Source organism: Melospiza melodia, chromosome 24 (assembly GCF_035770615.1).
Source record: "Melospiza melodia melodia isolate bMelMel2 chromosome 24, bMelMel2.pri, whole genome shotgun sequence".
In the NCBI taxonomy this organism is placed as follows: domain Eukaryota; kingdom Metazoa; phylum Chordata; class Aves; order Passeriformes; family Passerellidae; genus Melospiza; species Melospiza melodia.
Window position 1 is genome coordinate 7,102,161 of NC_086217.1, and position 25,827 is coordinate 7,127,987.

Here is a 25,827-nt window from a genome sequence, read left to right on the forward strand (position 1 = left end):
ATGGCTGAACTTTCAGGGAGATTATTTAATTTCAAAGATGTTTACAAGCTCCCTCAGGCCTCCAGTGATGCTGAGGAGGAGGAGGAACATTTCCAGGTGTGGAAAAGCTGCTCATCTCCATCTCAGAGGAGTCAGAGGAGGAGGAACAGCCATGTGTCACACCCAGCAAGCTGCTCCAGGCAGCAGCAGACAGACATTTTCCAGGCTGCTGGCTCTGAGAGGGGCGTCAGCCTGAGCCAGGGATGGGGAACAGAGCCTGGCAGCAATGCTGTTGGATTATCTTCTTTTTTGACTTAGAGATGGGGTAACTGAGAGGAATTTTAAAAGCTTTTATTTTATTTTTAATCTCATGTGAAGGGTGAGACAATGCAGATTTTATAATTCACCCTATCACAATTAGAAGTTAAATATTTCTTAATTACAATATATGATAAGCCTTTCTTGGCCCGCCATACCATACTGTAATTTTAAAGTAAATGCCTTAAAGCCAGTCACCTAAAATTGCCCCTCATGGGTCCTACTTCAATGCATCTTTCACAGTTCTATTTCTTTGAAGTACCCAGTCTTATTTGCAAGGCCACCCTTTGAAACTTGCTTCTAGCTCCATTTCTACAAATGAATTTCTACAAATTCATTTCCCATGTTATGTGCAGCACCACACACGTTCCTCGTGCCAAGGGAGAGCACTGGAACCTCGGAATTCTGCACCCAGGGACAGCAAGAAACAAACTCTGAGAGAGCAGAGCAGAGCTCCAGGAGCTGGGAAATGTGGAGGGCTGGGTTCACAGCTGGCAAAACCCAAAGTTTCTCTGGGAAACGAAATCTTGGAACCATGAAATGGTTTGGGTTGGAAGGAATCCTAAAGATGATCCAGCTGAAACCCATTCCAGGCTGATTGATGCCACCCTCATGCCACCAGCAGGGACACATCACACCCTGGCACAGCTGGCACTGATCACCCTGCCCTTGCCCTTTCATTGATGCTCATAGGGGAAGGGACATTCACAATTTTATCCAAAATAAAACTCCAGTCCAGTGTGCTTCTCCATCAAGGATACGCTTTAAAATTATATTAAAAAACATAATAAAAACAAATCAAAAAAGAATGTCTTAAGAGGATTCCAAAAAAGCAGAAATTGTGAGCAGAGAAAAAGGAATCACTGGTGAATTGCTTGTTAGGATTTTTTTCTTTTTTTTAATCGTACTTCTGGGTCTTTCCATGTGTTTTTCAAACATGTGGATCTGGAATTACTGGAAGTTATGCTTTCTGCAAACTTCCTGGGCTTTTTTAATTGGTTTTGGTTGGGATTTTTCTGCCCTTTCTTTCCTGCTTTGGCAGTTTGTAGAACATTACTCAGGGCTGGTCTTGGTCGCACCACACTTCAGGAATGTTTGAGTGCTTCAACTGCCTTGGCCTCAGGCTAAGCTGTTTTGCCCTCAAACAGTTTTTTGGCAGATTTTTTGTGGGTTTTTTCTCATTTGGAGGGAGATCCCCAAATAAATGCTCTTACACATTCCACCTCAATCCCAGATGCCGCTGCAGACAGGGAGAGCAGAGCTCCTCTGGCACTGGAATTACAGAAATGAGGTTTACAGAAATTCATTTGTGGTGCTCTGGGAAGAGAATGTGGAGCAGAACAGCCAAATTCAGTTTTTCTTCCTTCTTATATATCATGGTGAGAAGAGATGCACGTGTGTGTGCATGTGAGGCCATCGCAATAATCCCTCTTCTTTTTTAAAGGTAATTTTCCCCAGCTTTCTTCCTCTGGAGCTCCAGCAGGTTTCCTCTCTGGGCTTGCCTCTCCTTGTTTTAATTTGCTTTAACATTTCCAAGCTGCCCAGCCACTCGTGATGATTCTCCAGCCAGCACCAAGTGGTTTAATATGCCTGAAAACAGGAGCTGCCCCCCTCCCTGACCTTTCTCACTTTGCTAGGAAGAACAATTCCCTGGAGCCCTGGGCAGGATGGAATTAATCTGGCTGCTCTTGCTGAGCCCCATCCTCACACCCTCCCCTGGCTGCTCTTGCCCAGGGCACAGGGGGGTGCCAGACCCTCAGAGACCCCCAAAACCCCCAAGGACCTCCCAAATAGGGTTCTGTTCTCTTTGCCCTGAAGGAAGGGCAAGGGAGATAAAAAATCCTGGTCTTTCACCATCTGTCTCTGCTAATTGGAGGAAAATAAGCAATTTTTCCCTGCCTGGCAAGCCAGACAAAAAAGTGTTTGAAATATTTGAAAAATATGTTTAAAATGAATCTATATATGGATATATTTTTTAAAATCTATATTTCAAATTTATATATATATATAATTATATATAATTATATATAGAAATATATTCTATATTTCAATCTATATTAAATGTATATAAATCTGTATTTCAAATTTATATATATAAATTTGAAATATAGGTTTTTATATATATATCTCAAATATATATAGGTTTATATAAATTTATATAAAAACTGAAATATGCTTATATGTATATGTATATGTATATGTATATGTATATTTATATATATTTATATTTATATTTCAAATTTATATATATAAAATATCTGTATATATTTTATATATAAATATATATTTATATATTTATATATAAAATTTCAATTTCAATCTATATTAAATATATATAAATCTATATTTCAAATTTATATATATATATATATAAATTTGAGATATAAATTAAAAAAAAATCTAATGCTTTGTTTCTTGCTCAAATAGAAGTATTTGTTAGTGGTCTCTTACTTTTATATTTTATTTTTTCCTAACTGTGACAGGAAGTCCATTGGGAAGAAACAATTTTAAATTTAAATAATGAATGCCAAATAAGTAATTTTCAAACTCCAGCTTTTAGATATCACACTTTTTTGTGTTCCCTTCATGCAGGAGAAGAACATTATCTTGCTGGCACTTTGCAAGGGGAGGCTGGGGAGTTGGAGCCTCTTTTCCCTTGGCTCTGGAGTGGAGCAGCTGCAGGAAAGTGATTCAGAGATTCTGGAGGTGCTCAGTGTGCTTGGTGCCAGTAGGAGCAGGGAGGGCTGGGCACTGCCAGGGCTGAAACTCCCTGGATGCTCAGGAACAGAGTGGGGCAGTGGGGTTGGATCTGCCAGGTGCTGGGCAGGAGGCTGGGCTGGCACACAGCAAAAACCACAGGTTCCCTCCCAGAAATGAAATTACCTCCACACCCATACCTGCTGGGGAGTGCCAGCCAAAGGAATCCCCACTGGAGATGCCAACCCAGGAGTGCCCAGCTGAGGGAAGGGGTTATTCCTTACAAACAGAACCAGGGGGAAGCAAAGGAGCTGACACTTACTGAGTCTCTTGAGAGATGAGTATTTACTGGGGTTGGTCTTGACAGCAGACTCGTAGGAGGGCGGGAGGTGGGAGAGGTTCTGGAAGGAGCGGGAGAAGGACAGGTCGTAGGGCTCGGTGGCTGAAGTCAGGATGTTGTTCATTCGTGGCTTGTCTGCAAAAAAAAACAGAGAAAGGCAGGTCTGGAGTGTGCCCCGAGGGGATGGAGAGAGGCTGGCCGTGCCCACAGGCTCCAGCCGGGAGCTGAGCTGGAGCTGAGCCTCAGCCACAGGGCATGATTCACACTGGCACCTGCAGATCCGGGAGAAATGGATCCTGTGCTGCTGCTTCCTGTCACACACAGCAGTGATGGGGACAGCAAAATGCTGCCTCACATCCCCTGGGGCTGCCCAGAGGGATGGGCTGGGCTGGCACCCACCCTGGGCATGCAAGGCTGTGCCAGGCAGCATCACTCACCTTCATCCTCCCTGTGTGCCCTCCTCATCCTCAGGGACACAGAACCAGTCTGGGGGTTCCTTAACTGGGGCATCATGAACAAGATCTTTAACTCTTTAACCAGCGTCATTCAGCTTCACCCCCCAGTGTGCCCTCCCCATCCCCAGGGACACAGAACCAGTCTGGGGGTCCCTTAACTGGGGCTGAGGATGGTCCAGCTGCCCTCTCTGTGTGCCAGAGTGCTCATGGATGTTCGGAACCTGGAGGCTCTGGGGCTCTGCAAAGCCTCACACCTCCCTGCACTCAGGGCTGGGAGCTGGGCACCTCTGGGGGCACTCAGAGGGCAGAACAAGGTGTTGGGGATGTTCCTGAGGCAGGAAATCCCTATTCCTGAGGGGTGGAGGATGCCCCTCTACTCATGTTCATTTTGTTGGTCTCTGAAGGTCCCCAGACAGGGTCCCAGTGCTGTCTGTCACCTTTCTCATGCTGAGGGCACTGAACCCAGTTGCTGAAATTGAAGTCCAGATTATCTGCAGGGGTTTGAAACTTTGTTCCTTCACTACAAGCTGGGAAAAGGTTTTCCATCAGCCCAGCCAAGGCACAGGGACGTGTTCACCTGCAGTGATAACCCCCAGGTGTTCAGATATTAAAATGGGCAGAGAGGAGAGGATTTAACAAAGCAGGAACTTCAAGTTTTGGAAGCCAGAACAGAGCAGTGGGCTGTGTCAGACCCCACAGCAGTGATGGGATCAGCAGCTGAGGCAAAAAGTGTTCACTTCAGGTATGGTCTGAAAATGAAATCAGAAGGGTAAATTCTCTGCAGGAGCAGCAGAATGCCCAAGCTTGGGTTCACACATTCCTGCTGTACATCCCTAAAGTGTCCCCATGAAGAGCAATGCATGATCAGCGTGCACTCACCTGCCCCAAGCCCTCTTGCCTCCTCTGCACCAGGGGCTGGTTGGGATAAAAGCTCAGATTCTGCCCAAAGGTAACAGAACAGCAGGGGAATTTCACCTGGAAAACTGCTGGCTTTGTGCAGTGCCCAAACACTTGCTAACTTCTCCCATTTCCAGGAAAAAACTCAAAATAAAATCCACTCAGGCAGAGTGCAGACATTTCACAGACATTTTTCTAGACTTGACTCATACATAAGTGAATCTGTTTCCTGCAAGAAACATCTGTGAGAGCGAGGCCAGTCCTGCCCTGCTGCCTCTCTGCCGTGTGCAGCCCTGCTTGTTGGACAGCAGAACCTTTTCCTCCTCCCTGAATTTTTCATTCCAGTGTGTCCTTGGTGCCCCTGCAGCCTGGAAACGAACCCAGCAGTTCATCTGAGTGTCTGATCCAGAGCTGCTGCCACAACTTTTCTCCCACTGGGGCTTCCCCTGGATGTTCCAAACCTCCTGTCAGCCACCCTCCGCACTGCACAGTGCCACAGACAGGCTGAGGCAGTCCTGCAATCACAGAATCACTCTCACAGTAATTCTATAAGAAAGAAAGTAATTCAGTGGTAAAAAATTCCTCCTCCCAATGCAATAACCATAAATCTCACAAATCTCCTCTTCCCTTTCTCCTGCTTCTCTCTGCTCTCCTGTAAGGGGGTTCTGGTGTGGCACAGGCCTGAGGGATCTGGAGTGGCTCCTCTTAGAGACCAGCATTTCCTTGCTGATGATTTCCATCTATTTTATTTGTGGAGTGCCCTGATGAAGGAAGGAATGTTGCATCTGACTCCATGTTCTCAGAAGGTTAATTCATTATTTTATTATTCTATATTATGTTAAAGAATGCTATACTAAACTATACTAAAGAATACAGAAAGGATACTTGCAGAAGGATAAAAAGATAATAATGAAAACATGTGATTCTCTCCAGAATCACGATAAATCAGGATAAAAAGATAATAATGAAAACTCATGATTCTCTCCAACACATCTGGGCCCTGATTGGCCAATAAGCCAAAAATATCCACATGAAACCAATCAAGCAATTCCCTGTTAGTAAAAAATCTCCAAACACATTCCACATGAGCATAACACAGGAGAAGCAAATGAGATAATTATTGTTTTCAATATTCAATTTTTATATTTTTCTCTGAGGCTTCTCAGCTTCCCAGGAGAAAAATCCTGGGTGAAGGGATTTTTACAGAAAATATGAATGTGACATCCATCCATGTCTAACAGCCTGCCTGCAGGATCAGGGAGCGTGTGGCATTCATCAGGGGGCTGGAAACAATTGATTTGATGTTATCCAGCAAACAGAGGCTGGATCAGCACTGAAACCATGTCCCCACTCCTCCTCCTGCTCGTGTGGCAAGGACCCCGGGCTGAGATCTCTTTGCAAATTGCTCAGGCAGAACGTGGAGCTAATCTCCATTTCCACGGGGGTTTGGGCATGCTGCAGTGAGCCCAGGCACAGGCACGGAGCTGTGCTGGGTGCCAGAGCTCAGCATTAATTGACTGCTTGCATGAGGTGTGTGAAATTAAGTGCCACACATTTATCTGATGGGCTGCTGCAGGATCGCTTCATCTTCTCGCTGCCTTTCGCATCCAGGCACTCAGGAACAGCCTGGAATGATTCTGGCAAATGAGAAGTCACCTTGAAATCCAGTGCCCATCACTCAGCCAAACAAGGGATAAACTGAAATGACCAAAGCTAATTTCAGATGTCTTTTGCATAATGTAGCTTGAGGGGGAGATCAGAGAACTGAGGTGCTCCAGTAAGGAGAAATATCTCGTGCAATTTATATTCTGAGGCCAGTTCAGCACCAGTTTCTCAGCAGGTTTTCACTCCTGCAATAATATATTTGTCTCTGGTCTCTCTCCTCTTTGTTTGTGGTGCTTGTGGGCTCCTATGGAAGCTGCAGGTCAGAATCAATAATCAGGATGCAAATCAAAGCTCTGCCATTCCCTGCAGGGCAGCTGAGGCTGTGCACTGTGCACCCCAGCATCCCCATCACCCCAGCTGGAGATTACACTGGAAAATGAGCTCTGTGCGTGGCTACTGGGGTTACCTTTAAAGTCAGGATTGGTGCCCTTTTCCTCAGCATCTCTGTGGCCTTTGGTGCCCATTTTCTGGCACACCATCCCTCCTGGCCCAGGAGCTGGCAGAGGAGCAGGCAGGAGGTGAAGCTCACCCTTCATTCTTCCTGTATATAAAAAGGTCAATCTGAACAACACAGTGATTCTTCCTATGTCTCCTTCTGCCCTTACATTCTGCAAGAATTACCATTTTGTTTTTGTATTCAAGCTCCCAAAACCTCACTGCACTGAGGATTTCTTTGTGCCTTATGGACATAATAGTGGAATCAGAAAGTGTCTTTTTAAAAATGTGTTTGGTGATCTTTTTTATATAGTGATTTCAGGAGCAACAAACAGAGCACAAGAACCTCCCCCAGCCTGGGGACAGCCCCAGCTTGGTACAGCCAGTGCAGGGCTGTACAATTCTGCTGTACAATTCTGTGCAAGGCTGTACAATTCTGATGTACAATTCTGCAGGAATTTCAGCATTTCCTCACCCTGTAGGCAGCCCTGGTTGCACAAGGATGCACAGCCCAGCCCAGAGCTCCCCAGGCTGCTCCACACTGGCACAAGGAGCTCAGGAAAGGAGCAGGGAGCTCTGGGGAGCTCTGAATTCTCCTCCTGCAGCCCCACCAGTCCAGGTGGGTGTATTTCCCCTGCTCACACCTTGCACTGGGCAGGGGAAGGGGCTGCCTGTGCTCCTACCACACCTGATGATCCTTTAGGATTTCAGCTTTTATATTTTTCAAATCCTCTAGTGCATTAGTGTATAGCTGTGAACCCCATATAAAGTGTAGTTAACTGCCTTCACATCTTGGTCAGATAGAACAATCCCTCTGGGCCTGAGATCCAAGGACACACCACAGCCCTGAAAAGTATAAATGTATAATAAACGTATAATATGTGGGGAGTATAAAAAGTATAAAATTGTAGGGTGAAAACTGAGGAATACGACTTCATTGCCTGAAGCAGTAATTGGACAATTAACCCCTGCTATGCAAATAGACAAAATTTATATCTGTATAAAGAACTGGTAACCATTATCCATCTTGGGTGCAGCCTCTGTGAGGCTTTGGCTGCCCAAGATGTGTATCTGTGAAAGACCTTTAATAAACACCCACTTTATCCTCTTGATCTTGCCCAGCCTCTGTTCTAGGCAGCCACCCCAATGTGGTCCAAACAGGACAATGGCTTTGGTGGCAGCACCTGGGTGTCACCTGCAGCCCTGCTGGGCCTGGGGGTGGCACTGGAGGTGGCTTCACACAAATTCACTGCTCTGCTCACTCCTGTGCTCTGTCACCTACCAGGGAAGCACATCTGGGCTGAGGCAGAGCTCATTTCTCTGCCAGTGCTTTGCAACCTCTCTGCAATCTCAGGGCTCAGAGAAGCTCCAGGATTTCCAGATTAGACCTGAAGTCTTCTTGTCACATCTTGCTCTGCCCCTCTTGTTGGAACACACTTTCAAAGTGTGTTTACATGAGGCACAAAACCTTTCATGTTCAAGGACGGGAGCAGATGATACCAAAATTAAAAAAAAAAAAAATGTGAGTTGATGGCAAAGTTTTGAACAAAGCTCAAGTGGCAAAAGGGATGTGCTGCAGATTTGCATTTGAGTCTGCACATATGTTGTGCGAATTCTGCAAGACATTCCAACAGATGCCTTTTAAAACATTCACCCAGGGAAAGCAAACAATGTCACCTAGGAGAGGCTGCTCCAAGCCAGCCTTCTGCTGCTCAGCTGCAGCTCAGCAGAGCCCCAGCCCTGTGTCAGAGCCCTCCCTGCTGCCCCAGCCCTGCTCCTGCTCAGCCCTTTGAAGGCTCAGACGCACAGGCTCCGACTCTGACGCAAGTTCTCTCAAAGAGCCCCAAATCTGGTGGCACTGCTGACGTTCTGGAGCCTTCTGTGCCAGGGCTCGGGGCTGCCAGGCCATGCTGGAGCGTCAGGGCAGGCGAATAAACTGATGTGTGCAGAGTCAGAATGTATGAGATGCGTCCTCGGTGTTTGTGTTTTCACACTCCTGTTTGCTCGTGTTACAAACGCTGTTATTAATAGTGCTTTGCATTTCTCATGACTAATCTCCAGGAGGGTTCTACATTTCCAGGTCAGATCCTCTGTGGTGGAAATCAGAGCTCTCCAGCGAGTAGCTGCCCTCATTTAGGAGAGCTGGAGGATTTCAAACAGAGGCAGTGTTAAACCCTGTGTCTGTCAGGATGGCTCCAGCACTGGGCCTGGCTGAGAACTGAGCAGCAGCCTGAGGAGGGTGAAAAATGCATGTATTTTATGATTGTTTTTTTGCAAATATTCCAATGAATATTATATGTGTTGTGTTAGAAGGTAATGCTGTATTAATCCTCTTAAGCAGTGTGTTAAATATGGTTTTAGGTTATAACATAATGTTAAAATAGAAGCCATGTTATGTAGGACACCTTTCTTTAAAGAAAGGAGTTGGTCTGAGATAGCAGCCACAGGACACCTGAATCTTTCAGAGAAAAATAATTTATTGCCCCATTATCAGAAGAAACAAACTTCTTCCCACCTTGAAGGTTCTGTTAGGATTCAGAGGAAGAAGTTGACACTGACCAGACAGAGTCCTGTGTTTGAATGGAATTTATGCATCATGTATGAGGTGCATGAATATGCAACAGGCTGTTGCTTTTAAGGGTTAATCCTCTATTAATGTGTGTCCTTTTTCGTGCTTGTGCTGCCCAGAAAAAGGTACCCGGATGTCTGTAACTCTTTGTCTCTATTGTCTCATATTGTCCTAATTCAAATTGTCCAAATTATTATTACTCTAATTGTATTTTTATAACCATTTTATTACTATTAAACTTTTAAAATTTTAAAAACAAGTGATTGACGTTTTTCACAAGGAGGAAGGTGCAGAGGGAGGGGATGCAGCCCACAGTGACACTGGGTGTGACAGTGACACCCCTGAGTGCTGTCACCCAGGGGGATCAGCATGGAAAAATCCCTGAGCACACAGAGCTTCACTGAATATTGCACCCCACAGCTGGGCTGAGAGGAGCAACACTGGAATTGAAATGAAAGGGAGAGATGAAAACTGCACAGAGCAGTCAGAGCAAGGAATCTGCTCACCCTGGAGCGTGCTGACCTTGCAGGGGTGCAGATAAAACTCCTGGCTCTGGCACCAGGGCTGTGCACAGCTGGGACCCCTTCCTGCAGGGTTTGAGACACTGCAAACTGGTACCCAGCTCTGCAAGGGCCAGGGCAGGGCAGGGAGAGGGATTTTGGAATGGCTGGAATGGCTTGGTTTGCTTTGCTTTGCTTTGATTTGCTTTTCCTTGCTTTGGTGTGGTTTTGTGTGGTTTAGTTTGGTTTGATGTGGTTTGGTTTGGTCTGGTTTGGTTTGGTCTGGTTTGGTTTGGTGCGGTTTTCTTTGCTTTGGTGTCGTTTGGTTTGGTTTGATGTGGTTTGGTGTGGTTTGGTTTGATTTGGTTTGGTTTGGTTTGGTTTGGTTTGGTTTGGTTTGGTTTGGTTTGGTTTGGTTTGGTTTGGTTTGGTTTGGTTTGGTCTGGTCTGGTTTGGTTTGGTGCGGTTTTCTTTGCTTTGGTGTCGTTTGGTTTGGTTTGATGTGGTTTGGTTTAGTTTGATGTGGTTTGGTTTGGTTTGGTTTGGTTTGGTTTGGTTTGGTTTGGTTTGGTTTGGTTTGGTTTGGTTTGGTTTGGTTTGGTTTGGCTTGGAAACAAAAAGGAAAGGAAAGGAAAGGATCATAAAGTCCCCTCAATTCCACCCCTGCCATGGCAGGGACACCTCCCAGTGTCCCAGGCTGCCCCAGGCCCTGCCCAGCCTGGCCTTGGGCACTGCCAGGGATTCCAGAATTAAAGCCAGGATTTGATCTGAGACCTTGGAAAAGGCTCCCAAACTCAGGTGACAGAAGGGAGAATGTGGATTTGGAGTTTAAAGCAGAGACACGTTAAGCTAAGTAAAGAAAAGTTTGGACTTTCAGAGTTTAGATATAGAAAAACAATGTATATTCCAGAGGTAAACAAGGAGTTTAGAATGCAGCACTGTGATTTTTTGTGCCATAACAAGATTGGCTAAGGAAGCTTACACTGCAGCACGAGTCCATAAGACAAAATATTTAAAGATTGGGTCAAAACCATAAATATCCTTGTTAGCAGTGTTTTATTGGTCAATAAATCCTTCAAAAGGTCTTGTAACTAAGAGTCTTGAGACCTTCTGAGCCAAGCTGTGAAGATGTGAGCCAAACTCACCCTTCCTGCCTACGTAGAAGATAATAAACCTCATCATCAAAACCACCTCAGAGGTCCCATCTCAAATTCCTTCCAAAATCCCCCCAGGTGAATTATCAACCTCCCACTGCCATTCCAGCCCTGCCCAGGGTCAGGACACCCAGGTCTCCCTGTTCTCTGGGTTTTATGCTGCACATCTGATAAGCTTCTCCTTTCCCCCCCCATATATTTCTGCTGGGGATAAAGCTAATTTAAACAGTCCTTAATTGTTATGATTTTGTAAACAGTGTCTTCAACACAATAGACACAAAACTCTCAGCAAATTGCTGGAGGAGATGTGACAGAATGGGGAATCATTTTCATATCTTCTGGGATTGCCCCAAATTGAAGCTTCTGGTCTGATGTTAGAAAATTGATGCAAAGATTTTTTCAGCAATATATCCCCCAAAGCCCTATTAGTGTGTGGGAAGGAAGATGCCCTGGATTTCTGAAATGAAGAAAAGAGAAAGAAGGAGGAAAAGAAAAGGATGGAAAAGAAAGAAACGAGAGAAGAGGGAAAAAAGAGGGAATAAAGGGAAGGAAGGATTCCAGGAAGGAAGGAAGGGAAAACCACACTCCTACATGAGTCCATATAGAGGAAACTGCTAAAAGCCCACACAAGTACAGCTATAAAATGAAATTTGCCTCCCTCAGAGCAATCCCAGGCACCATCCATGAAAAAACACTTGGCCAAATTAAAACCTTGAAGTAATTGGCTGCTCATGGTGCTCTACCAAGTATTTTTTGAGATGATTGTCAAATGCAATTAACTGACATAAAAGTCGTGATATGAACTTCCTTCTAACCATATTATTTGGAAATGTGCTTGGTATTTATAAAGATGTTAAAAAAAATGTTTATTAGGTGCTCTTTAGGTTAGGATAATTATATATGCACTAAATATAATGAGATGAAACTTCAGTAGCAGTAAAAAATAAAGCAATAATCTGCACAGAAACTGAGCCCAGGCAGTCAATGTATTTCTGTTATAGCTGATGCTCAGTTCTCTTTTGTGCCCCCAGCTCGGTTTTTTCCTTCATATTTTAATGTTTTTATGGGGGAAATCATTTTATGTGCTTATTTTGTGTGAAGGCTGAATATCTAAGCAAGATAAATTAATGTATCAAAAGATTTAGCTGCATTTCATATGTAAAACTTGGTTGTGCTTAGAGCCTAATACTTGCTCCCTCCCACTCACATTTTACATACAAATCACTACATTTCCTAAAACTGCTGTACAGTTCTTCATTTGCAGCTCAAATCTGCAGCTGAGGTAGAAATAAAGTCTGGAGTTAAGGAAATCCACATGAAAATTTAGTTTTCAGTGGAATTGAGGTCTAAATGCTGTCACTGAGAGCAGAATTTCAGCTGATGTTTCTAAAGGGCTGTAGGAGCCTCTGGAATGGGACATTTGGTGTCCTGTGGGGGGAATTCGGGGCAGGAATAATCCAGCAGCAGGGATTTCTGGCAGGTGTGGGATGGTGAGAGTCACTGTGGTTAATTCAGAGCCCTCAAGCACAGCAGAACTGAAATCCTGGGATTGCAGCCCCTGGGCTGGGAGAGTCTGGAACAGAGGAGCCCCAGGATGGGATGGACCCTAAAGCTGATCCAGTGCCAGACAGAAGGGGGAAGAGAAGGATGGAAAAGAAAGAAAAGGTAAAAAGGAAGGAAGGAAGGAAGGAAGGAAGGAAGGAAGGAAGGAAGGAAGGAAGGAAGGAAGGAAGGAAGGAAGGAAGGAAGGAAGGAAGGAAGGAAGGAAGGAAGGAAGGAAGGAAGGAAGGAAGGAAGGAAGGAAGGAAGGAAGGAAGGAAGGAAGGAAGGAAGGAAGGAAGGAAGGAAGGAAGGAAGGAAGGAAGGAAGGAAGGAAGGAAGGAAGGAAGGAAGGAAGGAAGGAAGGAAGGAAGGAAGGAAGGAAGGAAGGAAGGAAGGAAGGAAGGAAGGAAGGAAGGAAGGAAGGAAGGAAGGAAGGAAGGAAGGAAGGAAGGAAGGAAGGAAGGAAGGAAGGAAGGAAGGAAGGAAGGAAGGAAGGAAGGAAGGAAGGAAGGAAGGAAGGAAGGAAGGAAGGGCATGGGCAGGGACGCCTCCCAGGGTTTCCAAGCCCCATCTCCAAGCTGGCCTTGGGCCCTTTCTGTGACTCAGCTGCCTGTGGTCACTTCTGATCCCGCTGGGAATTGTCCTCCCCAGGATATCACAATTCCCAGCACTCCTTCCAGCCCTCTGTGCCATCCTGCAAGCTCTTCTGATGTCTTACTTGAAAAGCCCAAATATATTTTCAGACTCTCCAGGCAATGGCTCAGCAGCAGCAGCACACATGGATGGAAGGAACAAAAGCAGCCCTGGCCATCTGGATAACTCAGAGAGAGATGTACCTCTGAATCACACCCTCATTTGTAGTCAGCTCATCCCCGTCCCTCACAACAACCAAATTATTAAGGCACAGGAAGCACAAGAAATCCAAGACCATCAGTGGATCTCCCTTCAGTGTTTTTTGTTTCTTAAGAACATAAAAAAGTAAAGCATCTGTTAGGAGCAGAGGGAAGTGGAATTGTTTTGTCACATTCCCTGGAGTGCTTGGATGCAGTGGGACCCTGGTGCTGCATTAAAGCTCCTGGGCAGGTCAAGGGCAGCTCAGAACCCAGCAGGGGCTGGATTTTAAGAATGAGTACCAAGACCAAAGAGAAGACAGCACAATTTCAACCCTATTTCTCCATTTTCTTCTTTTTCCATTTTCTTCTTTTCTTTTCCCCCTCAGGAAGGTAAAAAAGTAAATAGAATAAGCAGTCGGGAACATTGGAGGCTGTCAGTTCAGGCTCAATAAATACTGCTGTGGCACTGATGAGTTCAAAGCTGACACTCTTCCTCCTGGAGTGTTTGCAAGACAGAAAATGAAGTCCTAATAGCACAGGCTTACCATGGAAGCAATTGTTAGGCTGAAGAGATGCCTGCATCCTCTGGGAAGGAGAAACCCCTAGGGTTTTAGGGGATCTTTCCAAGGGCAATTGTTCTCCCACCCTCCTTAGCAGCAGGGAGATTTCTGTATGTGAGCACAACTTGCAATAAATCGGCTCCAGAACAGTCAGGACGAGGATTCAGAATTCAAAACAAACACCAGGACAGAAAGAGTAACAAATACAGAGATTCAGAGCTGCCAGGAGTGACAGAGATGAGATTTACTGGGAGCTTAGAGCAAGAGGAATGGATCCCATTCCAAAGGCACAGGGGGCAGGGAGGGACACGGACAGGACTGAGACAAGGCAGCAGAAGAGGCAGGAGAGAAGAGGGGACCAATCTGAGGGACTGAGGGATCAGTCAGAGCTTGGTCTGGTGGGACAGACGCTGGGGAACAGGGTTTGGGTGCCAGGGAATGCCCTGGGGCATCAATCAGAGCTTGGTCTGGTGGCACAGATACTGTGGAACAGGGTTCGGGTGCCAGGGACTGGATGGAGCCAGGAGATGCCAGGGTTGGGCTGGCTCCAAGGGAAGGGGGACACAGCCCAGGCTCCTCTGCTGCTCAGGGAAACCCAAAGGAGGGGACAGAAGGGCTGGGGCACAGGGCTGAGCAGAGAGAGGCCATGGAGGGAGCAAAGAAACATCTCCAGGCTGGGTAAAAGGGGGAGGAAACCCAGTGGGAAACAAAGGAGAATCTTGGAATTAGACACAAGGCTGATCAGCACAGTTAGAAAAGACTGGGCCATATTTCCCTGTGCACACTACTGAAAATATGGTCCTGTGTTTAATGCCAATGGGAGCCACCAGCCATGCAGCACTGCCAGAGGAATATTGCCATTAACATTAAACACATTTGGTACCAGTAAATGTTACTGGCTGGCAGAGGAAAGTTACAACATGTGTAATTTTGCTCTTTGCTTTCTCTTACCATGTGTAGGTGTCTGGTTGTCACTGTTTAGTATCAGGTGATTATAATTTTGTTCTTGGTCATCTGAAATTCACAGAAAAAAAAATCCCTTTAAGAACCAGCTTAGCATTGCCACTGATCTGCAGATGATAATTACAGCTCACAGTATCACAGGAAATCTCAGCATGATTAAAGAAAGGAGAAGGAAATGCTTAAGAAAGCAGAAGATTCTGTTATGCAGTTCACTTAAAATTCCAGATGCAAGGAGAACACGATAATGGGAATCTGCTCCCCTTCTGCTGAGCCTGCAAATGAGGGTTCTGTGCAAAGGTGGGAATCATGTCCAGACAGGAGCACACTCAGCTGTACCACGGCCTGGGCTGCTCCTGGAGGCTGCTCCAGCTCCATCAGGGCTGGGGAGCTTTGGAGTGCTCAGGATATGAGCCCCAAGCACCCAAACCCAGCCCGTCCCAGTGTGAGCACAACCACGAGCACCAGGTCCTGTGTGGGCACAGAGAGGAGTCACAGGTGTGGCCTGGAGGGGTTCAAGAGCTGCACATGAGCTCTGCTCCCTCCCCAGCGAGTGGGAATCTTGTGAGGGAGGGCAGGGGAGCCATCCATGGCAGAGCATCCCGGGCAGCTCCCACCCCAGTTCCATCCACTGCTAGGACTGGGCTGGGAGAACAGCTCTGTCTCCTTCCCCTGCAACGAAATCACCAGATAAGGGACTCCTGATAAGCCTCTACAGCCTTTAGCTTTCAGTAAGGGCTGAGCTCCTTGTCCAGACATTCCCACCCTTGGTGGAGCTGCAGCAGTGCAGGAGGAGAGGAGATCTCTGGGACCCTTCATGTCCTGCCCTGCTGCTGCAGGGCTCACTCCAGGGCTGCTCTGCTCTGCTGTTCTCAAACCTTTCATGGACATCTCCTTCCCCGAGAAGTTCTGGGTCTCTGAATTTTCCTTTCTGCTTTTCAGACCAATTCCTTCTTCCAGGGATGTGGAAAGAACCCCCCTTATTCCTGCCCAGCCCTTTATGAGCACGGTTGCTGTGTTCTTCTTTATCCTTGGTGCTGACACCATTCCTTTGCTGTTTCCCTGTTTTCCTGCTTTGCCCCCTGTGCTCCCACTGCCCCAGATCCCCCTCAGCTCTGGGATGTGTTTCTGAGACAGCCTTCACCAGGACAGAGTGCAATCCCTTCTCTGTCCTCAGTCAGTTTCTCTTGCTCACACAAACCTCTGATATTTCTCTTTTCCTGACTCATGTAAAGTCTGTGATCCATTGTGGTTCCTTATTGCTTTTCCAAGGAACTCTCCAATTGTTCTCCAACACAGAAAAGGCTTTTTAGCATTCCTGCTTCAGCCCGAGGCATCTCATTTTTCTCCATTTAATCAATTTATTTGCAGGCTATTTATCCAATTTGTCAAGAACATTTTAAATTCTAATCCTGTTCTCTAATAGACTTACAGTCATCCAAGGTTCATATCACCTGCAAATTTAATAAGTGAATTCCTTTTCCACCAGGAACAAAGAGACCAAATCCAGAACCACACCAGGGCCATCCTTCCCCTGATATTTGGTCCCTGCATGGTCACTCAGCCCTCATTAACAACATCTTATCTAATTAATCTCACATTGCTTTGCTAGAAACTGCTGGAAACTTTGCTGAGTTCATGATCTTTGATATGAAACATGGCCATAAAATACAGGGAAAAAAAAAACAAACAAAAAATAAGGTTAAGTTGCCATGGTTTGTTTCTGAGTGTTGGCTGCTTGTTTATCTCTCTCCTTCACTATGGGGAGTGTCTGGGTGCAATCAGGATTAAAATCAGGGTTTATTTTTCAGGTGACAACACACTGGGTATCTTCACCTGCTTCCTGTTTCATCCAGAATCCAGGCACTCATTATATCCCAGACAGATGGAAAAATGGGAGGGTTTTAGCCTGGCAGCCAGCATAAGATGAGCAAACCTAGAGAGGAGCCCAGGGACACCCCAGGTGCCCTTAAATAAGTGCCCTACAGTTTCCCTAGTTGGAATTTTCCTCCACTCTTTGTTGCTTTCAGCAAGTAAAAATTCTGCAGGAACTCCTTTTGTGACTTTGTTTCAGTTTCTGTCCCTCCAGGTAGTAAAATTCCGCTTTAATGTGAAAACCTGACCAGAGGATGGGGGACAAATGAGAAACTGGGTATTTCTGGGACTGTCTGGAGGGATTTTCAGAGCTGTGGGATCAGATGGGTTTATTTTCACCTGGTTCCCAGCAAGCATGATACAGATCCCTGCTCATCCCTGGAAGTTTTCAGAGCCACATGGAGGTGGCACTTGGGGATGTGGTTCAATGACCATGGAGGTGCTGCTGGCTTGGTGGCTGGGCTGGATGACCTTAAAGGTCTTTCCCTTTCCTTTTCCTTTCTCCTTTCCTTTTTCCTTTTCCTTTCCTTTCCTTTTTCCTTTCCTTTCCTTTCCTTTTTCCTTTTCCTTCCTTTCCTTTCTCCTTCCTTTCCTTTCTCCTTTCCTTTCTCCTTTCCTTTCTCCTTTCCTTTTTCCTTTCCTTTCCTTTCCTTTCCTTTCCTTTCCTTTCCTTTCCTTTCCTTTCCTTTCCTTTCCTTTCCTTTCCTTTCCTTTCCTTTCCTTTCCTTTCCTTTCCTTTCCTTTCCTTTCCCCTTTTATTTCCTCAGGTATTCTGAGGCTACAGCTTCACCCAGCCCTGTCAGAACCTGAATTATTGGCATTTTGATGTGGCTGAGCTAATCAAGCCTCTGAATGCAGCACTGAGCTTCATTTACCTCTTCTGTAGCCCTTTGTAAACACTTTCTAAGCAATAAAATACTTTAAAATGACGCCGGAGCCTTCCTACACCTCCTCAGGTTTAACAAGATAACGCTGTTAATTGTGAAGTGCCGGTTAGGCAGGAGCTTATCTATTGTCAGACAAGGATCTGAGTTCAAAGCTATTTACCAGGAAACTCCATTAGGGGAAGAAAGGAGCCACAGGGCTCTGAATTGCCAGGACACAAAAGGAAATTTGTGAGCGCAGCTGGAGGAGCTATCAGATAAAATAACCAACAGAAAGAGTGAGATGTTGCACTGGGAAAAAGGAAACCAGTGCTCCCACTCCTTTGCAAACACGTGCACAGGAGGCACGTTCCTTTCCATTTGCAATTTGTTATTTTATTTTTATTATTATTTCTTCTAACATATTTTATGTTTTAAAATATTCATTTTTATATTTTAATTTTATATTATTATATTATTATATTATTATATTATTATATTATTATATTATTATATTAATATATTAATATATATTATATTATTATATTATTATATTAATATATTAATATATATTATATTATTATATTATTATATATCTATTGTACTTTATTATTATTTATTACATTTCCATTTATTTAAATATTTATTTTAATATTTTTATATTTTAAAATATTTTTATATTTTAATTCTACATTATTTTTATTTATATTTCAACTTCTTCTTTATATTTCTTTTAACATATTTTATATTTTTGAAAATTTATATTTATCTTTTAATTTTATATATTTTTATATTATATTGTCATTTATATTTCCATTTATTATTTCTCTTTCTTTGATTAAACTGCCTCTATCCACAAGTGTTCTCACTTTTAGCCTTCCAATTCTCCCCTGCATTCCAGGGCTGAGTTCCCAGCTGGGTTAAACCACAATCAGCACCTGAATTATCAGCACCAAGGTGCAAAACTCTGTGTAGCTGTTAAAGAACACTCTAAATATCCCCCAAAGGGTTTCCATGCACTTCCTACCTAGAAAAATCTCCTTTTTCCACTGATTTAACCTTTCCTTTGGTACTTGGTTTTAGGCTTCTCCAGCACCTATTATTTTTTCTCAGTCTCAAGGATTTCATATGGGAATTTTCCTAATAAAAACTTGATTTATTGTGTTTTATAATGAAAAGATAAATAAATCAAGTGTCAGAATATGAAAAGAAAATGCTGTATTTTCCAGCCTGTCTTTCCTAATAAGATTCCTTATGAAATCTGCAAAGCAAGGATATTTTTAATATATGCCAGCTGCATTACAGGTACACCTGTAAGTGTGATACAGATATATGATCATTCTGACAGTCGTGCTGTACTTTGCATTCGTTTTAGGGAATTTATTAAAGCACTTGGAGCTGCTCTGAAATCTGGAGTTAACAGGAGAAAAGAATGACCTGGAAAGGAAAAAAAGGGGGGGGGGGGGAAGTGAGAGGAAGGAAAAAAGAAAGAAGGGAAAAGAAAAAAAAAAAGGAGGGAAAAAAAGAGAAAAAGGGGGGGGGAAGGGGGGAAAAAGGGGGGGAGAAATGGAAAAATAAAGGGGGAAAACGGGAGGAAAAGGGGCAGAAAAAAAGGGGGGGGAAGGAAGAAAAAGGAGAAAAAAAAGAGAAAATGGGAAAAAAGGAGGAAAACGGCGGGAAAAAAGAGGGGAAAAAGGGGAAAGAAAGGGGGGAAAAGGGAGGTAAAAGGCCTGAAGAGGAACCATCAGCCTATGAAGGGACCCAGGGCAGGGGTGGGATCCTCATTCCTGAAGGGATTTAAAGATGGGTGGATGTGGCATTTGGGGCCATGAGTTTGTGACTGGACACTTTGAAGCTTTTCCCACCTCAATGATTCCATGCAAAACAATTCTTTGCCTTGTCACCAGAACTGCTGAGATTGCAGGGCAGGATGAAAATCTCCTTGATGCCTTCACTGATGAAGAGAAAATCCCTTTCCAGGGCTGAACTCCCCTGAGGGACCCAGGGGAGGGCAGGGAGGAAAGGAGCCCAAAAGCTGCTGAGGAAAATGGAAATACTTCCAGCACAAAGTCCATCGCCCACCAGCACTTTCTGGTCACTATTTGTATGCCCAAGGAGAAGCCTGGAGCAATTGTCCTTCAGCAGCTCCGTGGTCACAGAGCTGGGAAGTGGAAGATTTTCCCAGCCCTTTTCCAGGGATTTTGGGCAGTGAGAGTGGCAAAGTGCAGCCCAGGACTGGGGGAACAGAGCCCCAAACCCCGCCTGAGCTGGGTCTGCCCGGCTCAGAGTGATAAGCACAGGAATATTCATCTAATAAATCATTAATTCCAGCTACCTTTGGTGCGCAGGATCCAACATCTCATTTACTTTCCTGTGCTGTGAATATCCTGCTTACAGTGTTCTGCACCTGCCTGGCACTGCCCAAGCACGCTGACCCCCAGAAATGTTCTGTGCAAGGGGCAAAGGAACCAAACCTGAGAGCTGACCCCCAAAATGTTCTGTGCAAGGGGCAAAGGAACCAAACCTGAGAGCTGCCCCCCAAAATGTTCTGTGCAAGGGACAAAGGAGCCAAACCTGAGAGCTGCCCCCCAAAATGTTCTGTGCAAGGAGCAAAGGAGCCAAACCTGAGAGCTGCCCCCCAAAATGTTCTGTGCAAGGAGCAAAGGAGCCAAACCTGAGAGCTGCCCCCCAAAATGTTCTGTGCAAGGGGCAAAGTAGCCAAACCTGAGAGCTGCCCCCCAAAATGTTCTGTGCAAGGGGCAAAGGAGCCAAACCTGAGAGCTGCCCCCCAAAATGTTCTGTACAAGGGGCAAAGGAGCCAAACCTGAGAGCTGCCCCCCAAAATGTTCTGTGCAAAGGGCAAAGGAGCCAAAGACGGAGCTGAACACTGGTGGAGCAGCAGGGCAGGATCAGAGGGGCTGGAAATGCCACATGAAAGGTTGGCCCCAAAGCCTCCGTTTATTCTCATTATGTCAGGTTTTTGTTCTACCGTTCCAACCTATTTTTCAGCAGTAATCCTGTGATTCATTCATTGAGCAGGATGCTCAGGGACTAAGGCAGCTATTCAGGAGTTATTTTAATCCTCATTAAGCGGTGAATGGCCCTGTTCTCCAGGATCCCACGCCATCCAAAGCCTGCGCTGATTACAGAGCTGTTATTTTCCACATCGGCTTTTCCTCCCCACCCATCGCAGCCTCCCGTGGCAGGCAGACTGCACCTGAGCCCAGGTGTGCTCACACCTGCCAGCCTTTATTCCTTTGCAGGAACAGCCCTGGAAAACTCGGGGCAGATTTTTCTTGTATCACACACGGGGGATTTTTAATGGGATTTTGTGAGCACAAATCAGCTGCTAATTAATCATGGGCCTTTTGTGGGGGAGGAAAGGCAGCTGGAACAGCTCCTGGTGTACCTGGGGGGAGGATGATGAAGGCAGGTGGGATCACAGTGCCAGGAGAAGGGCTGGAAATGCTCCCCCAGCCCAGCTCAGCCCCAGGTTTATCTCTCACCTGCCCAGCCAAGGTGGTCAGGGCACAACCTTGGATATTTTGGGCACAACTCACTGGATAATTTGCAGGTGAAATCCCTGCTCCTTCAGGGATTTCACCTGCAAAATATCCAGTGAGAACCTGAAGGCTGTTGGCACTGATGTATTTTATGAAAATCCTGTCAATAGGATTTTTCTCCTGAGAAGCTGAGAAGCCTCAGAAAAAAAAAAATGTAAACAATAATGATCTGATTGCTTGGAATGTGGTTTGGAGGTTGCTTACCAACAGGTGCATCTTTGATTGGTTTCATGTGAATTGTTTTTAATTAATGGCCAAGCTAGACTCTGAGTCTGTCACAAGATTTTATTTCATTTTTTTTCTAGCCTTCTGATGTCTCCTTTCTCTTTCTTTAGTGTAGGAATAGAATAGAATAGAATAGAATAGAATAGAATAGAATAGAATAGAATAGAATAGAATAGAATAGAATAGAATAGAATAGAATAGAATAGAATAGATATATATCAGCCTTCTGAAACTTGGAGTCAAGATTCCCATCTCCTCCTTCTTCTTGGGGACCCTCAAACACCACCACAGGCTGTGGGAGTGAACATTGCACTGCACACTTCAGCTCAGTCTTCTACTGCTTTTTCACCCCTTGTTTTTCCAGCTTGGGGTGTGTTTATTCCTTATTTTAAGGCTATGTGAGATGAAGGCTTAAATGAAATCTAAGCAATCAAGCAGGAGGTGAATCATAGAATCACAGAATGTCCTGAGCTGGGAGGGACCCATGGGGATCATCAAATCCAGCCCCTCACCCTGCACAGACCCCTCAGAAATCTCACCCTAGGCATCCCCAAAGGCTCCTGGAGCTCTGGCAGCCTCAGGACCATGCTCAGCACCCTCTGGGGGAAGAACCTTTCCCTAAATCCATCTCAACCCTGCCCTGACACAGCGCCACAATGTGCAGCTGCAGGTGGAAAAACACTTGGCTGCAATGAGCACTGAAGTTCTGGAGGATGTGGCCGAGAAAAATAAATTTAAAAAATTTAAAAATCAGCGAGGCTCACTGAGCTGTGATGTGGAAAAGAATCCTTCTCCCTACAATATCTGAGTGAAACAGGAGCGTGAGTGAGCAGGATGTTCTCGTACAACAGGGCCCGGGTTCACTCACCAAAATCTGTCTCCTGTGCTGGGAGGCTGCACAAATCACACACTCATTCACAGGATTCTCCTCCTCCCACACAGCCCTGGGAGCCAGGCTGGAGCATGGGAACCAGGCCCACTCATCCCTACACACCAACATTGCCTCCCTCCCTCCCTGCCTGCCTGCAGCTCCTCCCCAAAGTGCCAAAGCCAGCTGCGGGCAGAGCCTGGCACCAGGGAAATGCAGCTCCTGCTCCCAGGCAGCTGCAGCTAAACGGGGCACTTGCACAGCATGAGAAAAATGTTTCCCCATCTTTGTGGGAACCCAGAACATCCCTCTGGCTGTCCAGGATGGCCAGGACCCTGCCAGGGGCTCAGAGACCCTGGCACACAGTCCATAACCCCTGCGAGTTTGATTATGACCCATGGAGCAAATTAGCAACCTTGGATGAAGACCAGCAAGCCATGACAGTTTAGGTAGAATAACAGGGAAGTTATCATGGGGTGGGAAAATAGATTTTGGGGTTTTTAGAATGGAGGTTCAAGGGGCAAGATGGAGGAATCTGGGCGTGTTCTGCCTTTCTCCTTCTTCTTCTTCTTGGCCTCCATCTTCTGCTGTGATGTTGGCACTTTGGGACTGGTTTAGAGTGGAAGCTCACTGTCTAACATAGGTGATAGGTATTGGGAAGTAATTGTAAACATTGCACACGTAGTTTTTAGTATAAAGACATAACACCGCCCTGGGGGCAGGCAGAGTGCCTGGAACTGTCCTGCTGGATGGACCTGGGCAGGGCAGGAGAAATAATTTTACAGATGAGAAACAATAAACAACCTTGAGACCGAGAAATGAAGAGTTCTGACTCCTTCCTCAAGTGCTGGGCTGGGAAAAGAGACTTTCCAACTTTTCTTGGGGTCACTCTGACAAGCTAGAGATCCTGACACATGTTGGCTTTGAAAGTAATGTTTTTAAAAACAGCAGCACTGTGGGGAGATAAAGGTCATGGGGAGCTCCAAATCCTCTCTCTCCAAGGAAGCTGATGCCTTCTGGAATACCTTTGGACAGGCTGTTGGCTTGAAAAATAAATGTTTTTTCCTCCTCATGGGCAGTGAGGAGTGTCCAAAGGCAGCTTTTCCTGCTGGAGGCTCTGGAAAAGGGACATTTCCTTCATGGGGATCCACCCAGGAATGGCTCAGCTCCCCAGAGCAGCAGCCACAGTGCCCTCAGCCAGGTGAGAACGTCTGAGCTCACCTGGAGCAGTTCAGCATCCCTCTGTGGCATTCCCTGCTTTATTTGCCCTGATTTTCGTTGCTCTCACCCATTGCTGCCCTTCCTCACACATTCCAGTATAAATCAGGAGGAAAAAAAACGTGGAGAAGGGACTTGAAGGGATCCAAAAGAAGAGCAAAGAACTTTCTGTCAGGGAGAGAAAGTTCTGCAGGGCCCAGGGCACAAACCTGGAGTGCCAGGGATCCTCCTCCATGCCTGAGAACTTCCCACTGCCTTGGAAACACAAATTGGATAAATATGGCCTGGTTTCCTCAAAAACCCAGCAGCTGAGCAGAAAGCATGACTAACAGCAGCCAGCAGAGCACAACAGCAGCTGGGGGAGCAGCAACCTTTGGAAACACGTCCAGAATGGGAAAAAACAGGGGAAACATATGGTCAGGAGAAAGCAACCGTGTCCTTTAAAGGGCATTGCTGGAGATGGAGCTGATCTGAGAAGGTATAAATAGGCTGGGTGTCTAAAGCAGGATTAGTTCAGTGCAATCTTTGGTGGAACACAGCCAGCTCTTGCACATTCTGAGTGCTGAGATAATTATGCAAATACCTTTGGAAGTAACACAGGGTCCCTCTTAACCCCATGGTGCTGGCAGAGGGGAGAAGGGAGGGAACACAAAGTCCTGCTCTGGTTTTCCCTCTCCCACCAAGTGTAAGGAGAGAAAGTTGAGGATGAAATCCTGGGAGAACGATTTTTGCTCTGGTTTTCCCCCTTTCACCAAGTGTAAAGAGAAAAAGGTGAAGGTGAAATCCCTGGGAGAAGGATTTTTGCTCTGGTCTCAGAAAAGATATGTAAACAATAATTATCTGATTGCTTGGAATGTGGTTTGGAGGTTGCTTACCCACCTGTATCTTTGATTGGTTCCATGTGAATTGTTTCTAATTAGTGACCAATCCTGGTCCAGCTGTGTGAGACTCTCTGGTCAGTCACAGGGTTTTATTATTCATTCTTTTCCACCCTTCTGATGTCTCCTTTCTCTTTCTTTAGTGTAGTTTTAGTATTTAATTTTAATACAATTATAATATATAACATAATATAATGTAATACAATGTCATATAATGTAATGTCATGTAATGTGATGTGATATGATATAATATGATATAATAATATAATATAATATAATATAATATAATATAATATAATATAATATAATATAATATAATATAATATAATATAATATAATATAATATAATATAATATAATATAATATAATATAATATAATATCATATAATATAATATCATATAATATAATATAATATAATATAATATAATATAATATAATATAATATAATATAATATAATATAATATAATATAATATAATATAATATATCAGCCTTCTGAGAACTTGGAGTCAATTCTCATCTCCCACCTCCTCCTGGGGACCCTCACAACCCCACCACACCCAGAGCCCAGCAGGGCTCTCCCAGCCCCAGCACTGATCACTCTGAGTTGTTATAAGCAGCACCACGATGCAGATAAATGGACTGAGGTCCTTAACTGGTTTTAAATCACTCTAAAGCCAAAGAAATTCACTTGCTCCTCATCTGTCACCAAGGCATGGCCAGCCTGGAGGTGTCTGGGCAGAGAAGCAAAGGCTTTCTCTTTATGTGACACAGCAAGGAGTGCCTGTGAGGGGCCAGGAGGGAGGATGTGAGGGTTTGAAATGAATTCCACCCTTCTGCTGATTTGTTTTCCCTGGATGGAGGCTCCTTTGCATGCCTGTCAACTGCTAAACGTGGCTCTGGGCCAGTGCTTTCAGGACAATTAAGATGCAGATGCGATCTAACACCGATCAGAGCCTTATCTTCAGGCAGATAAAGAAGTCACCAGCACTAATCAAGCCCTTAAAATGAGCCATGGTTGTAAGTGTGGGCTTTATTGAGGCACAAAGAAAGTGGCTCCGTGTTAGGGAAGAAGGGAGAGCTCTATTTAAATCCTAATCCTATCAGCAATTAGGCAGATGGTTAACTTTAAGCATCTGCTTAAGTCCAACTGCAGTCACGTTAAAGAGTGGCATTCAAAATAGCGATTCTATAAGAGATATGAGTGCGGCAGTGTCAAAATCTTGATTTTAATAAGAATTCCCTGCTGTCTTCTGGCAGAGCTTCAATTCCAGCAAAGGGAGAAGGTGGCACAGAGAGATCACAGAATCCTGGGATGGGTTTGGGTTGGGAAGGACCCTAAAACCCACCCAGTGCCACCCCTGCCATGGCAGGGACACCTTCCACTGTCCCAGGGTGTCCCAGTGTCCAGCCTGGCCTTGGGCACTGCCAGG

General features: G+C 45.1%; 1 protein-coding gene across 2 annotated transcripts in view; it reads right to left on the reverse strand.

Moving 5' to 3' along the window:
- Positions 1 to 25,827, reverse strand: part of SHISA6 (shisa family member 6) — a 151,856-nt gene that overhangs the window by 8,680 nt on the left and 117,349 nt on the right. For both annotated transcript variants that reach the window (XR_010030440.1, XM_063175600.1), the window contains exons 4-5: positions 14,896 to 14,958; positions 3,317 to 3,469 (exon numbers count right to left, since the gene is read on the reverse strand). Coding sequence is in view for 1 of the 2 variants with exons in the window: in XM_063175600.1 (XP_063031670.1) it covers positions 3,317 to 3,469; positions 14,896 to 14,958 (216 nt within the window). In the remaining variant the exon portion in view is untranslated. The remainder of the gene's footprint in view (positions 1 to 3,316; positions 3,470 to 14,895; positions 14,959 to 25,827) is intronic.